Source organism: Gadus macrocephalus, chromosome 14 (assembly GCF_031168955.1).
Source record: "Gadus macrocephalus chromosome 14, ASM3116895v1".
In the NCBI taxonomy this organism is placed as follows: Eukaryota; Metazoa; Chordata; class Actinopteri; order Gadiformes; family Gadidae; genus Gadus; species Gadus macrocephalus.
In genome coordinates, this window is record NC_082395.1 from 18,729,531 (window position 1) to 18,745,610 (window position 16,080).

Below are 16,080 nucleotides of genomic sequence, written 5' to 3' on the forward strand. Positions count from 1 at the left end.
GTTTTAAATATATGTTAATATTTGCCTTTTTAGATTAACTGCATTAGTTTTTTCGGTGATTCTGACTTAACATTTTAACCAGTAGCCTATAGGCCTACTTAATCGTTTTTGTCCAAGTTTATTCGAATAATGAAATATAAACATTTTCCTTTGAGCCTTATAGAACAGAGTCAGAGACTATAGCTACTCTATTACCCAAGGCTATAGCCAGTTATAGGGTGAACTGGTTTCATTTCGAAATGGGGGTCTCTAGTCTCATTATCGCCCGTGGGAACATTGAGATTCCCAGTCATCCCGGCAGGAATCCATCACTCATTTTGCAAAGCGGAGAGAGCGGTCAAGTTGGATCTAAAGACGCGCCTATAGGGATAGCTTTAGATGGGCTATGTTACAGTGTTACATCCAGGGGAAGCCTTGCGATATACCTGCTGCCTGTGATCATGCATCATTCAATCATTGAAATATATCCGCACGCGCAGAGCGGCCAAATGAATAAGACCATCTAATTTATGTAATCACTCAATTAACCATTATTCCAACATATGTTCAAAATGCCCGTGGGGTCTTCTTTCGCGGTAGTTATTTTGATGTCATAGCCAAGCAGCTAATTAATTTTGCATGCATGTTAATTTGCCCATCTATTTATTCCCCAATCATGCACGTGCACTCCGCCGTTGACGATTCTCATTGTAGGCTATCATATTATATTATATTTTATTATATTATATCATATTATATATAAGTCGTTTTACGTCAACGTGCAATTAGCCTACACAACCTTCGATTTTTTTAGGAGAATATACGACTTTTCATTCATTCTTGTTCATTTTTGCGGTCTTTCTCAAAACGTCTCAGTCTTAAGCCTTATTCTGCAGATTGACATCTTGTTCGATGACTCAACGCTTTCTTTTTAATTAATAGAAAACGTTGAGTGATGATAAGTAAATGAATGAACTGGATAATGTTAGATCTTGCTGCAAGACGGCCCCCCTAACATACTACTTAACACTAAAGGGGCTTTGAGTGGCATAATGAGATGCCCCTCCTTTTCCAGTCCTGCTAATTGATTGACATGCTGAATATTAATAAGCGGTCGCGCGCCACTATACCTAATTGTACTTCTCTGAAGAGTCCACTAAACGTCAGATAAATAATTTATTTCAAGTTAAAAGTGATTTAATAATAATAATAATTTAAAACGACAGAATGATAATCATTATTATTATTATTATTATTATTATTATTATTATTAATAACAATAATGTCATATTTTTTATCGATGTATTTATAACAATAATGTTTGTAATTGTAATAAAATAATAGTGGTCATTCTTATTATTCTTACAATTCTAGTGATATTTTTTCTTAATTGTCTTTAGGCTACTGTTTACTATTTTGTAGATCATTATTGTATCATTAATGTTGTATTATTAGTATTATTAGTATGAGCAGAAGGTTATGAACAATGTGGCCATTTATATTTGTTTGTAAGTAATCCTATAATTATTTTTTTTTTTTGTGTTTTTCTGGAGTTATTACTCCAGGCCACACAATTTGGTTTCATTTATAAATATCTGGATGTTGTAAAATGTGTTAAATTCTAGTTTACTTAGCCTAAAAGTATCCTGAGTGAATACTCGCATCATGGACTGTATACAGTGCGCCCTCGGCATCGTGTTTTGCTAATTCACAGGTTTGGAAGAAATCAGCCAGAAAAGAAATAGGACTCACGTCAGGGCCTAAATAATCATTGGCATTCACCCTTCAGAACATGTTTTTCCTCACATACGTCCCGTTTACAAGCCTCACTCATACAGTAGGCTTACTCATACTTAACACGGGAGACATTCAACAAGCTCCACATTCTAAGCATAGACTCCTCTTTTGTAGTGGGCCGTGTTAACGCATAAAGCTGCAACTATTTGCATTTCACTAACTCATCTATTGACCAGCGATATAGGCTCCTCGGCCATCGTGTATTGCGTTCAGAATAGGCCTGCAATTAATTTGAAAGGCAACGCAACATTTGTTTTTCTTTGTCGGGCGGAGCTGAGTCGAGGTCAGACGTGTGAAAGTGGCTCCTTGCTTCCTCTCTTCATCCGCTGACCTGAGTCTTTGTCCGCGTCGCCCTGGGAATGAGCACGCCTCGATACTCTACTGAAGACCTGGCCGAGTTCTCTTTTGTTTTGCGCTCTTTAGAGACACGCACAGAAAGTCCCCTGTTCAGTCCGCTGCAAGGAAAAAAAGCTATTTCAGAGGCAGAGCTGGTCACAAGTGCAATATGGAAGGCCTTTTGTCCACTTTGTAGGCCTACAAATGACCAAACAGTGGTCACATGATACTACCATTAATCACATGCAATCCCACAGTCAATTTAGTGCGACCCGAGCGGGTCGCCGGGAGCCGCGACTTCATCTGGTGAATATAAGCAGGACGTATTGTTTCTGTTGTAGGATTTATATCAAATCAGCTGTTACTGAAACTCGAGAAAGACCGAATTAGACAACAGAAGTGGAGCCTGGTTTGTAGGCCTAAGCCCTTACAAAATATTGGCGTATTGGTTAGCTCAGCTGTTCTTGTAGGAAAACTGAGTTCCTGATAATATGCAATTAGGCCTATAATAATTATGTAATATATGTATATATAAATATGTAACATGTAAATATATGTAATATAACATAAAAGGTGACTTTCATTGGAGCATTGGAGCTAATTATTAGGGCTATTTTTTGTAGCCCTAATAATTGTAACAGTATTCATATTAATTCTGACATGAACAACATGGTTGTTAATAATATACTTAATGTTGTTCTTATAGTCTATTGGTTTACTTAATGAAGTGTGTAAATTGCCCCTCACAACTTTGGGAGAGATTACCCTCTAGACCCTGATCTCTCCTTCCTCTGGAAACGCACATAGGACATATTAGCATATATAACGACAGAAAGAGAGAGAGAGAGAGAGAGAGAGAGAGAGAGAGAGAGAGAGAGAGAGAGAGAGAGAGAGAGAGAGAGAGAGAGAGAGAGAGAGAGAGAGAGAGAGAGAGAGAGAGAGAGAGAGAGAGAGAGAGAGAGAGTGAGTGAGTGAGTGAGTGAGTGAGTGAGTGTGTGTGTGTGTGTGTGTGTGTGTGTGTGTGTGTGTGTGTGTGTGTGTGTGTGTGTGTGTGTGTGTGTGTGTGTGTGTGTGTGTGTGTGTGTGTGTGTGTGTGTGTGTGTGTGTGTGTGTGTGTGTGTGCGTGTGTCTGTGCGAAGGCTCACAGGCTGAATGATGGCCATTGATAGGATTAGGCCAGAGTATGTTAGGGCTTCACACGCACATAATTGACTTATTGGTATTTTATGCAGTTTCCATGGCATTGTCGCCAGTCGCATTTAGCATTCAAAATGTAACCTTCCCTCTTTTTCAAACGTGAACCAACCGAAATAAGGGCGATTCTATTCCCAAAGTTCGCACGCTATAGAAAGCATGCAGTCACACACACCAAAACATAAGCAAAGCATGCTCACTAATGGTAGAAACAAAATAGAATAGCCTACTATATAAATGAATACTCTCTGAGTCGCCAAATGCAATTGCATAGCTGTGGAGCTGTGGTCCAAAATGTAAATCTGATATTGAAAACATAAAGACGTCACTCACCGCTAATTGCGCCTCGGGGTGCAACAAAAATTGACCACAATACACAAACAAATATGAGGCTCTGCGAGGATTCACCCGTAGAACATCATATCACTCAGCGGCTCTATGTATCCCAAACATGATGGGCACCCCGTGCAGAGGTCCACGGAATACCTTCACACTTCCAGCGTATCCTCCGCGCTGGATGTCCGCCGTGCGCTCTTTAACCGCTTCTTCTTCAAATGGAAATGCCTTCTATTGGTTCGAGGAGTCCATGTAAATAGGTGTAAATGAAACCGTATTATGCCCCTTTTCCCCCTGCGAGTACCCACAGCACCCTTCCTCCGCCCCCTCCTCCTCCTCCTCCTCCTCCTCCTCCTCCTCCTCCTCGATCTCCTCCTCCTCCTGCTCTCGGCGATTGTCGTGTGATTGGAAAGAAGTGGCACGTTAATGAACCGCCTCTACAGGGGTCTCTTTCTGCTCCTGTCACTGCGCTCGGCGACCAGACACGGGAGCAACTACTGAGTTCATCCCGTCTGGAACACCACCTCGGGATCGTCCAGCACGGAGGAGGAGGAGGAGGAAGAGGAGGAGGGGGGCGTATTTCTCCAGTATACTTAACGATCAGCGGCAGTCACAGCTCTGCGTCCAAGCAAGAAGGAAACAAGTGAGTTATAGGCGTCCAACTTTTCCCAACTCTTCCCTCCCGTTATGGCGATGGCCTCTGCGCCAAAAGACGACGCTTTCCAAAAGAGGCGTTTTCAGGCATAAGACGCGCTTCCAAGGAATTGGACCACAGGCAACAACTCTGGCTATTAAAAGAACAATCGTTTTTTTAGGGGCACTGAGCAGCAACATTCATCTGTTTTTCGGACCCCGTAATAATAATATTTAAAAATAAATAAAATAATATAGATCAAAAGAATAATGCCGCGACCTGGAAGAAACACCTACAGTGATCAGAAGCCCCCTTACTCCTACATCTCCCTCACCGCCATGGCCATCCAGGGATGTCCCGAGAAGATGCTCCCTCTCAGCGAAATCTACAAGTTCATCATGGACCGTTTCCCCTACTACAGGGAGAACACGCAGCGGTGGCAGAACTCCCTGAGACACAACCTTTCCTTCAACGACTGCTTCATCAAGATACCCCGGCGACCGGACCAGCCGGGCAAGGGGAGTTTCTGGGCGCTTCATCCGAGCTGTGGAGATATGTTCGAGAACGGGAGTTTCCTGAGGCGACGCAAGCGCTTCAAGCTGATGCTGGCGGCGGACCACCTGGCGCCCAGCAAGCCGTCGGACGCGGCGCACTACCTGCAGCAACAGGCCAAACTCCGCCTGAGCGCACTGGCCGCCTCGGGGACGCACCTCCCGCCGATGTCCGGGTACAACATCGGCGTGTCCCAGCCGTCCACCTTCAAGCACCCGTTCGCCATCGAGAACATCATCGCCAGAGAGTACAAGATGCCAGGGGGGCTGGCCTTCTCGACCATGCAGTCCATGTCGGCCGGCTACCCGCTCCACAACCAGCTGACCACCGCCTGGCCCCACATGTACAGCTCCAGCGTGATGGACACCATAGCGCCGATTACAATGGCCGGTGATTACTCGCCATACGGAATGCCACTCAAGTCTCTTTGCCACGTAGGCCAAACTTTACCCGCAATCCCGGTGCCGATTAAACCCACGCCGGCCTCTCTGCCGGGCCTCTCCGCGATGCCGACTCACATCCCCGCGTTTCTCGCCCACTCGCCCCAGTCGCTGAGCCCCACGTCCCCCCAGACAGCGACCAGCCAGAGCCCCGCGGCGCCGGGCGAGACCCTCACGAGCCCCCCCGCGGGGCTGCAGTCCGCGGTGTCCGTTCACTGACGAACTGAAACTTTGTAGAAAGTCGCGGTAAAAGACATCAACTCCAAAGCAGAATGGTATTTACACAGTTTTTGAATAGGCCTATACCGAGAGCCCATAGTTTCACATTTAAGGCAAAGTGTGTTTGTGCTGAGTGTTACAAAAATGTTTACCTGTGTTTACCTGAGTGTATCGACTGTTGACAGGTGTCAATCTCTGTCACCGTAGCCCTAATGCGGATAGGTGACATTACAGACTGAATGAAGGGTCAACCGGCCCCATTATCAACACAAGTCTAGATATCACATTATTTTGTACCCTGGAATCTGCTGACTCCAATCGCCCATTTCGGTTGCATCTTGTGTAGTTTCTGGCGGACTGTAAGGCCTCATATAAAAGTGAGTCCTGCGTAAAATGCCATTTATGTTAAGTGTTTGACAAGCGCAATTCAGCACGGGATCATGTCTGTGAATACATCCACTAGTAGATTAAATTAGGAGAGCATAGTGTGTAAAAACAAAATACAACTTAACAGTATTCATAAAAAGATCCGCAATCGGTCTTATCAAAATGCATTTGCTTTTGGCATACCAAATAATCAAGAGGTTGAATTATTTGATTCGTTTTTATCGATCGAAGTGAACAATCGCAAAAAGGGACGTCTCATGAAAAGGAAACTTGAAAATGTATTTATATTAGAGACTCTGCATACAAAAAAAGACACATATTTTAATTATTGTAAGGATAATATCAAAATGTATCAAATGCACTTTTTAGATAGATGTCCTTGAGTATGAGTGACAGGTGTGGCTCTGTGGAGCGTTTTATTTAAAGACCGAGGAGACCAACATTAAAACGCTGTATATTTCTACCATGTCTAGGCCTCTAGGAACCAGCATGCTACTATTTCCAAATCATGTGATGTATTTTGCTGCAAGCATGCGTGCTTTTTAACTGTACACTGTGACTGCAATAAATTGTCTGTCATCCAAATATTTTACCATTGCTTTTATCCCTTACTGATTCATCACATTGTCATATATATTCGTGAACGGTACTTGACTAAAGTAAGGCCGAGGCAAACCCGGGAGTAAGGCAGCGTTCCTAAGATAGGCCTACTTATCATTATTATATCATTATTTAAATAAGTTCACATTACATTCAGCGACATTATTTATATTTGTATAGGCCTAATGCATTTGTATTTATCAAATCAACAGGCGATTCGATTGGAGCTTGTGGTGCATCGATAGCTTCAAGGCGTACAGGTGTATTAAAACAGACCTGAATGTTCCAAAAAGTAAAACAGCAAAGGCTTTTTTATCGTGTTTTTTTTTTAGCAACGATGAAAAGGTTTCATGGAAAGTTTAAGAAAGCAATTATTTGATAAGACAACAATTGTTTAGAAAAATATATATTAACGGTATTATGAGTAGGCCTACATTGTGTTTAATGTGCAATTACAGGCCTGTAGTTAATTAAATGTATCGATCAAATTGAATGGAAGAGCTGCAACACTTTGAGCAGAGACTCAAAGACACTCAAAGTGGTGTTTGAACTCCCGCTCCACTAACTCGACTAAGGCCTATGTGTATATTCTCCCTCACTCACAATATTGTGTGCTTGTTTTATTCGTGTGAAACGTCGTGCTTTAGTATAAACAAACATATTAGGATTCCATCTCAGGCTGCTATTGAGCAGACCAAATAAACGGGCCCAGCCACTTCATTCACACACATTCACTTGAATAAAGATGGCTAAAGAATGGTGCGTTTGGACCGGGCCACCGGTGTAGTTATAGTCCTCTCTTTTCCAAAGAGACAAAGAGACTGATTTCCACAAACACATTGCTGACTGGGGGACATGGAAACGAAATCTGAAACCTCTTTGGAATTTTAATGTCGTCCCCCCCCCCCCCCCCCCCCCAGTCCCGTCCCCGCCTATGCTCCATGCAAACAGCGTTTAGAGCAACACACACAAGTTAGGGGAGACGGGCGCTTTATTGGACCGGAATGCAAGTGTCATATGTTTGGGTGTCGGCTATGGGTTAAGGATTGAGTTAGTTATTTGTGTTTATTAAATTTAGGCTATTAGAGGATAGTAGGTGGCCATATTCTACCTTTCACAAAGCTGTTTACAAGTTGAACTCAACAGGCCACATTTAATATGACATAATGACATGATAATGTGTTTATTTTAAATACCGAAGGTCAACTCCAAGATATTGAATACCTTATTATTAAGAAGAAACTATAGGCTAACGTTATCCTATAAATACAACATTTGTGTTTACACAAAAGCAGAAGATTAAGCTAAATTAGTTAATCCTAAATGAACATGTCCGTCCCAAATAGCTGGGCCATTCATATTTTTTTTTATTTTTTCCATTTATTTTCCTGATTTGGAATATGGAATTTCCTCACACCGTGTTTCATCCACTCCCTCACCACGCACATACCTATTTGCATTGTAAACGGCGTCGTGTACTCAAGTGGATTAAAACGGGCGTCCTTGTTGCTTGGGCTACTTAAATGATCCATTGACTCCAAAATGAAGGTGAAATGCGGCAGGTCTTGAAATATAGTCAATCCCGTGGAAACGCACGACGTTGTGCTTTAATTAAAAGGATTCGTTAAAGAGGGCCATCCTAGGTAATTAGTATGGGTAATTTATGCGTCGCTTAATGCACGAGGGTATTGGCCTGAATAATGAAGTGGAGTTAACCTTAAGTAGGAGAGCAACACAGAGGTTATTTATCATCTTTTTAGAGTTGGGCGTTTGTCATATGTGGCTCAAAATCATTAGAAAAATGCAAAAAAACAAGAAGGCGCAACACTCATATTTATGACTTTAGTCTACGGAAGGAGAACTTAAAGGCCTGACACATTCCTTTCTTTCTTTCTAGATGGATTGGTACATATAGAGATAGGCAGTACATAGATTAACAAACAGAGAGATGCATAGATGGGTAGATAGGCTATACATATATAGAGAGATAGATAGATAGTGCAAATATAAGCATTGATTCATCTATAATAGTGTTGACTAAGTTGGTTTTCCGACTCTACAGGTTTAAGGCAAAGGGCCACATAACCTGTGTGTCATCCATAATCTGAAATGCGTTCATAATTGTGTAGGTATTTCTGTTGCACACGTGTGTGTGTGTGTGTGTGTGTGTGTGTGTGTGTGTGTGTGTGTGTGTGTGTGTGTGTGCGTGCGTGCGTGTGTGTGTGTGCGTGTGTGCAGATAAATGCACTGCACAAGACCACTGCACAACTTCAATCATGTGTTGCACCATTTGTAATGGAGCACTGAATATCTGTGCAAAAAACTTTTCCAGGCATAGTCAATGATCCTTAATTGTTGTCGTCACTAGCAATGGAAGTCAGCCCCGACAATCTTCTACACGTATTAAGCACATATCAGAGAACATCAGAGTCTGATATACACAAGGTGGTGTTTTCTCGTGCTCTTCCTATAGCGAGCAAGGCATCCCTTGTTGATAATACATGCACCTCGATATTGGTGGCTTCCCATCCTGGGCATGCCCAAAGTGCCTTCATTTCCTAGAAGGCTTGCATTATTACCGGACATAATTATTGCTATTGCTATTTCAATAAATATACTGCACCTTTATAACGCCACTGTCAAAAGTTCCCCCCCTTGTATATCAAATATGTTCCTCAACTTTGTGGCAGCACTGTGTTACGGCTCCTAATGAATTACCTCTTGATTTACACCTTACCGTGGCTCACCATGGGTAGATGATGGAGTATTGGACATTATTTACAGCTATCATTTAAATCTTTTATCATGCAGTCGCAGAAGCCAACGTGTCAATTCCCTACATCAACCAATTACTTGCAGTGTTTATTGAGGGTGTTTTGTTTTGCCACATAATATATTTACTTTGGATGTGGACAGGCTTTCTCCTATGCAAACAAAGGCCGTAATTCACTCTGAAAAGGGAACAGGTCTTCACTGCTATATTTCATGAATGTTGTTTTGTCTCTCAAGAGGAGATTTTCTGAGATGGACCTTCATTCTGACCTTGCCGACACCTGGAAGATTAAACTGGTTAAAATGTTGGTGCAGTACAAATCAGTTTTTTTTTCCTTTACTCAATACTGCCTTTCACTATCAGACATTATGTGATGTTAGGTCGTTATTGGAACTTCCCAAATTCCACAGACTTTCTCGATCAGCCCGATTGCTGGAAACCGCTGCATAGGGTGTCGGGATATCTGGTCATTAGTGATGTGCTGGAGGGCATTTATGAGGGGTCTACTCCTAAACCTGATGGAGGCTTGATAAACCTGTTGTGACCTCTGGCTACAGCATGCAGTAACCCATTCAAAATGACTGAATAGCCTATTTGTAGGAAATAGATCGCTACGATTGTTAGGAAAAGGAAGTTCTCGCATTCCTTCAATTTCCCCTTCCACGTCTTAGACAATATTCGCCCGTGTCGAATTTATCGCTTGATTGAATGGATTATCAGTGTTTATCAGCTCAATAGCTAAGGCTTGCTATCTTAAAGTTGGCTCAAAAGGGCAGTTGTGCAGTTCATCAAAATACTGAATTGCTCAAAAGAATTAGAATCATTTTATGAATCTAAATTGCTATGTTGGCAATATAGATGGAAAAAGCCTTTAGCAAACTATTTTCTCTTATCTTTGTGCATTTTGCCCTTGAAGCGTTCACATTTCCCTTTTTTTCCCGTGAACATTTCATGTAGAATGCACAACTGCTAGCCACAACAGTAGCTCCTAGCTATAAGCTGCTTGTCCTTACTCCGAAATTCAGGACCTCCTTCTGTGACCTTTATTGTTCCATCCTGTTGCCTCTGAGGGTGTGGATGGAAGGATGAGAAAGTTGGATGGTTGCTTTCTACAGACAGGCCTGGAGAGTCCAACAGCCCAATACATGCAGTCCAATGCATGAAATCCCAATGTCAACCCCAAGTGCATGTTGCTAGCGGTGTGAAACCCATGTGGCCTGGGGGAGTGAGTAGGTACTTTCAATATAGTACTGAAGGAGGAAAGCTTAGTGTCATGCTTGGTCCCATGTTCAGCATCATGTTTAGTTTTGGGTGGATCCATTGTTAAAGTAGCCTCACTCAGCCAGATCCTATTCGTTGCACATGTTAGGTCTGGAAAGTCTTCCATCGGCAGAGTTTGTTGAGCAGCATCATCAGTCATGCTTACTTTACAGCCGTTTGGATTATCTTCAGCCAGTCACATAGAATGTAAAAGTTCTGCTGTCACAAAATGAATTCCAAAGCAGCGTAAATATAATTAAATTAATTAAGAAATTCACTGTTTGAGTTTTGGTCGGAGCCAAGCTGCCCATGTTGGTTTGTCTCCAGACAAATAATAGAAACGCAGGTAAATGTGCATGATTTTGGCTGCCTTCGAGAAAATACATACTGCCCAGGAAAGGTAGACACGAATTATGTCGACAACTTTGTCACAGAGAACATACTCTATACCGATTGTTCTGGAATGCAATCTATTCATTCAGGGTTTCCAACCTAAATTACCCTTCTGTATGTGGCCTTCTTAAAAAGGATGTGGTCAACTTTGGCAGTTCGCCGTTTCTATGAGTTTATTTCATCTGATGTCATGGATAAGATGTTGAATTTGTTTGTGTTCATGTATGAAAATCTGTTTACGTCATTATTGAGCTGTGGGATTTTGTCCAATGGGAACACATTGAAACAGAAGATTCATTTATTTTAAATCAATGCCACTGAAGTGGCTTTCCTTTCTATGGTGGCATGGAAGTCTCCTATGTAAACACTGCTGAGTTTGTTGAGAGCTGTGAATTACCAGCAGGCGGTGTCTGGCCAGCATAAGGGATTAGCCAGTTAACACTTTCCCATTGCCAAGACAATTGTGCGCCATCAATGCGTATACTTCTTTCAGTGTGTTGCCAAGTTACAGGGACTGCTCCTATAAAAATGAAAGTTTCTGTCCAATGTTTTCCTGCAGTGTTGCTACAATCAATGAAACTAATTACATTATTTGGATTACAAATAAAAACGTCTTGCTTGCTTTTCGTTTAAAAACATGGATTGGATTCCTTCCGTTGAAAGTGTAACAGAATCCTGGAAAGCTATGCTTACAGTTTATTCCCTTTCCAGTTTGTTGGTAAACTCCCTCAAGATAATGTGTGAAGTCCTATAAATAAGGGTAGAATTGGTGTGACTGTAGCAGTTGTTGTAACAAGTTCACTGGCTAGCAGTCATCCATTGACGATTTCATCAATAAACTCCAGGCTCTCTGGGTAAGAAGCACCCTGTGGCCTTAAGAGGTGCAGCAAGAGGAGGAGGAGGAGGTGGAAGAGGAGGAGGAGGAGGTGGAAGAGGAGGAGGAGGAGGAGGTGGAAGAGGAGGAGGAGGAGGAGGAGGAGGAGGAGGAGGAGGAGGAGGAGGTGGAAGAGGAGGAGGAGGAGGAGGAGGTGGAAGAGGAGGAGGAGGAGGTGGAAGAGGAGGAGGAGGCGGAGGAGGAGGAGGAGGAGGAAGAGGAGGAGGAGGAGGAGGTGGAAGAGGAGGAAGAGGAGGAGGAGGAGGAGGTGGAAGAGGAGGAGGAGGAGGTGGAAGAGGAGGAGGAGGAGGTGGAAGAGGAGGAGGAGGAGGAGGAGGAGGAGGAGGAGGAGGAGGAGGTGGAAGAGGAGGAGGTGGAAGAGGAGGAGGAGGAGGAGGAGGAGGAGGTGGAAGAGGAGGAGGAGGAGGTGGAAGAGGAGGAGGAGGCGGAGGAGGAGGAGGAGGAGGAGGAAGAGGAGGAGGAGGAGGAGGTGGAAGAGGAGGAAGAGGAGGAGGAGGAGGAGGTGGAAGAGGAGGAGGAGGAGGTGGAAGAGGAGGAGGAGGAGGAGGAGGAGGAGGAGGAGGAGGTGGAAGAGGAGGAGGAGGAGGTGGAGGAGGAGGAGGTGGAAGAGGAGGAGGAGGAGGAGGAGGAGGTTGAATAGGAGGAGGAGGAGGAGGAGGAGGAGGAGGAGGAGGAGGAGGAGGTGGAGGAGGAGGAGGAGGAGGAGGTGGAGGAGGAGGAGGAGGAGGAGGAGGTGGAGGAGGAGGAGGTGGAAGAGGAGGAGGAGGAGGAGGTGGAAGAGGAGGTGGAGGCCAGGATTTGTGCCAGCTCCCACAGAGAGAGGAGAGGGTAGAGAAAGACAATTGTGACAATCTCATTATGTGTTGGTGGGATTCACACATTAGTCTATGGATCTTTTTAATGGATAATGCCACATATCCGTTCACCAAAGGCCAACTAATTGAGTGGCTGGGCTTTGTGAAGAGCATGGCATTATCAATAGTAAGCACTCCCTCAAAGTGATACTGCTGTTGCATGGTCTAACACATTACACAGAGCACAACCCTAACCCTATCCATCTGGCTGTTTTCTGAGTTAGGAATAATCATTCTCTTTTCTGGATCACATGGAAAACATGTAAACTGGGACTGGGAAAGTGAAACTGTTATGTATGTACTCAGGATATTAATAGTAAAAATATTTATTATTACATATATTATATATATTATGTATCATATTATGTATATATTATTACTATTATGTATTATATAAGCCTAATCATGGTTTGCAACATAATACTCCAACATACTGTAACAACATTACTGTATTACTCCACCATATTAATTGGGAGAATTGTAGATTGTATTTGAATATAACTCTTGGCCCATATATAACCTATGTTTCTTCCACCACAATGAAAGAGAGCATCCTCGAACAAACAGTTTGAGGATGTTTCGTTTTTTGGATTGACATGCCATTGAGAACGTTTATTTGAAGTCTACAAGCACACATACCTATTACACCTTATGAAAACAATCAGAGTAACTTTGATTAAAGGAGCCCTATTTTAACGCCAGGTGTGTCTGTGGTTAGCCATTTCATATACCAGACCTGCCCTGTGACATAGTGTCATCACAAGGGGGAGTGTCCACCTAGATGTATCATGGATAGATAAGCCTACCAGTTGGTACAGTCCACTGGTTTGGCTGGTAGACTGATGGATAATCACATCCACCCCTGGGGGTAAAATTTCCCCCTCCCTTTTTGTTAAGCGACCTTGGGGACCAGGAAGGGCGCTATATAAGTCCAAGCTATTATTATTATTATTATTATTAATAAAATAGGGGCCCCTTTAGCACTTGTAGTATTAAACTCCCAAACAACTGAGGGAGCAAATGTAACTGTGTCTCCATCACAGCAGTAGTGCCGGCTGAAAGCCAAGCAGAACTTGAACTATGTATAATTTCTTTGGCTCCAGAGATGACAGTTGCAACACAAGTAAAGTACAACATTATCCAACTTTGCCAGTTCACACTTCTCAGTCACACAGTCAACCTATGGGTGTGGACCCTAGTTTAATTACTATTGAAACATGCGGGGATCATCTGTCTGCATTCATGTTTTCTCTTGTCTGGTGGGACTTTTTTGAAGTCCTCAGGAGTCTAGCTTCTGGATGCATGCATTGTTTGTGTAATTCGGTGGCCTGCTCAAATAATACAACTTTATTGTTACAAAAAGACAAAAACAAGATGAGAATATGTTACTTGGCATTAACTGAGCTAGTTACTTTCAATGGGATTAGTAACAGTTGTTAACAGAATGTGTAAGACCGTTCAATTGATTTTTGTCTACTACTACTCCTCTTTGTTTTACCCTCCAGCTATTGTGTGACAGCTGTATTTATTACCTGCCTTGGAATCTTATCTTTGCTACACAACCATAAACTAACACTTGCTTCTGCACTTCAAAGGCGCTAACAGAACCAGAGGTGCCAAAATCATCTACAGATGAATGAGATGTCGTAGATTAGCGCTCAGAACAAGTGGGGACTAAGGAATACGCCTTGCAGCATTCCAGCTGGGCTAGGACATTTACCCCAGGCATGTTAAGGAAGTCTTACGAGGAAAAACACCTTCCCATCTGTTGGGTCAGTGGGGCACCAGAGGAAACAGCTACTACTATACAAAACATTATGGCGTCATAGGTGGTTATTATATCATCTAATCTATTGAGTGATAATTGAATTAGTCATAAAGCAATAGTCAATTATAAGTTCTTGTGTTTGGTAGTGTTGAAAAATAGCTATGTGGTATTTGTAGGAGAATCATTAAGTACTAATAATATATTGACAAATGTCACATTTTCACTATCGTGGAACTTTAATACGTGGTATTGAAAATAAATCACATTTACGTGGTTTTAAATGCCTTCTATTGGTTTTATAATTACCATGATTGATCCAAGCCAATCTATGAAGATTCTAAAATCTCATCACACCTTCGTTCATTGTTTGATTTTGATTTTGAAAGTTGATTGAGGAAACCTCCATCAATAAACCACATGCAAAATGTTTTCTGTAGGTTAAAGGTGCTGCATTTAACGACTATTATCTGAGTGTAATTTGTTAGAAATGGCTGTGAGAATCTATGTTTCGAGTTGATTGCGCCTGCCTCTGTAAGAGACAATGTTGAATAGATAGTGTTTCCTCATTGGCTCAATCTCGTCGGTCACTGCACGGCTTAGTGCATGGCAGGAAGCATCTGTTTATCTATTTTGCAAACAATATTTTCACCTAAAAAATCCCTAAGTATTTGTGGATTCAATTAAGGTTAATGTTGTATTGTGAAATTTAGTGTCAAAGAAAATCGCAAGAAAACCAATGCACCCGAGAATGAAATAATATTTGTCTTGAATAGGAGGATAATAGGATCATTTCAAATATTACCTTAATAATGCCCATATCTTTGCATCTCCTGAAACCCTCTATCCCACCACATAGTTCTCTTGTGAAGATTACGCTGATTCTTGCCATATACAGCAAGTTTATTTTATGTCCTAAAGTGTGTTCACAGACTATGTTGGTAAAGCAGCAATTCCCGTTCCTGGAGGACAGTTATTTGACGAAAGGGTGCAACAAATAGGTTGTGATGTCATACTATAGTTCCACTCCAGCGAGCACGGACGCACGCAATTGAGGAAGAACACAACATTTAAGGGAACAGACCATCTCAAAGGGGTTTCTCGGGAGACAGTGTGCAAAAAATGAGCAGTTGCCGGCGTCAGCCATCTTCAACGCAGGTAACCCGCCTTTGTTTGGCTGCAATTAATCATGTTCTCAGCCATTCAGTTAGTGTTTGTTAATTAGAGACTTCGGGGAGAGGCCTGACACTGAGGTGTCCTGGATTTCGATGCAAAACACCCGCTAATTAAGGCTCCCATTCACCATACATGCAGCCAGTCGTTTGGAGGTGCCAGCTAATGAGCAATCACTGGGCGCTGTGCTCCCACTACAAGCCATTCAGAGATGATGACACCCAATGCACAGGCCGTACCATTACCAGCACAGAGCACGAGGGTTATTTACATTGATGAATGACTACTGGGGGGCCTGATGAAACCACATGTAAGGAAATAAACCTTACAGTCATCAATAATCCATGAAAGGAGACACAGACCCATCCAACTTGGGCCTGTGGGATGGGGGGGGATGGAGGCACGGGGAGGTTTGGATAAACATGTAAGGTTACCCGTCGAAAGGTAGAATGAAAGAATGAAAAGCAAACCGGTCGCACCAAATAATTCAACA

The 16,080-nt window shown here is 42.7% G+C and overlaps 1 protein-coding gene across 1 annotated transcript; it reads left to right on the plus strand.

The window, feature by feature from the left end:
- The first annotated feature begins 4,016 nt into the window (after positions 1-4,016).
- Positions 4,017-6,459, plus strand: LOC132472103 (forkhead box protein B1-like). Its single transcript, XM_060071558.1, has one exon. It carries the CDS (start codon positions 4,546-4,548, stop codon positions 5,485-5,487), a length of 942 nt encoding a protein of 313 aa, XP_059927541.1. The 5' UTR covers positions 4,017-4,545; the 3' UTR covers positions 5,488-6,459.
- The last annotated feature ends 9,621 nt before the right edge of the window (positions 6,460-16,080 follow it).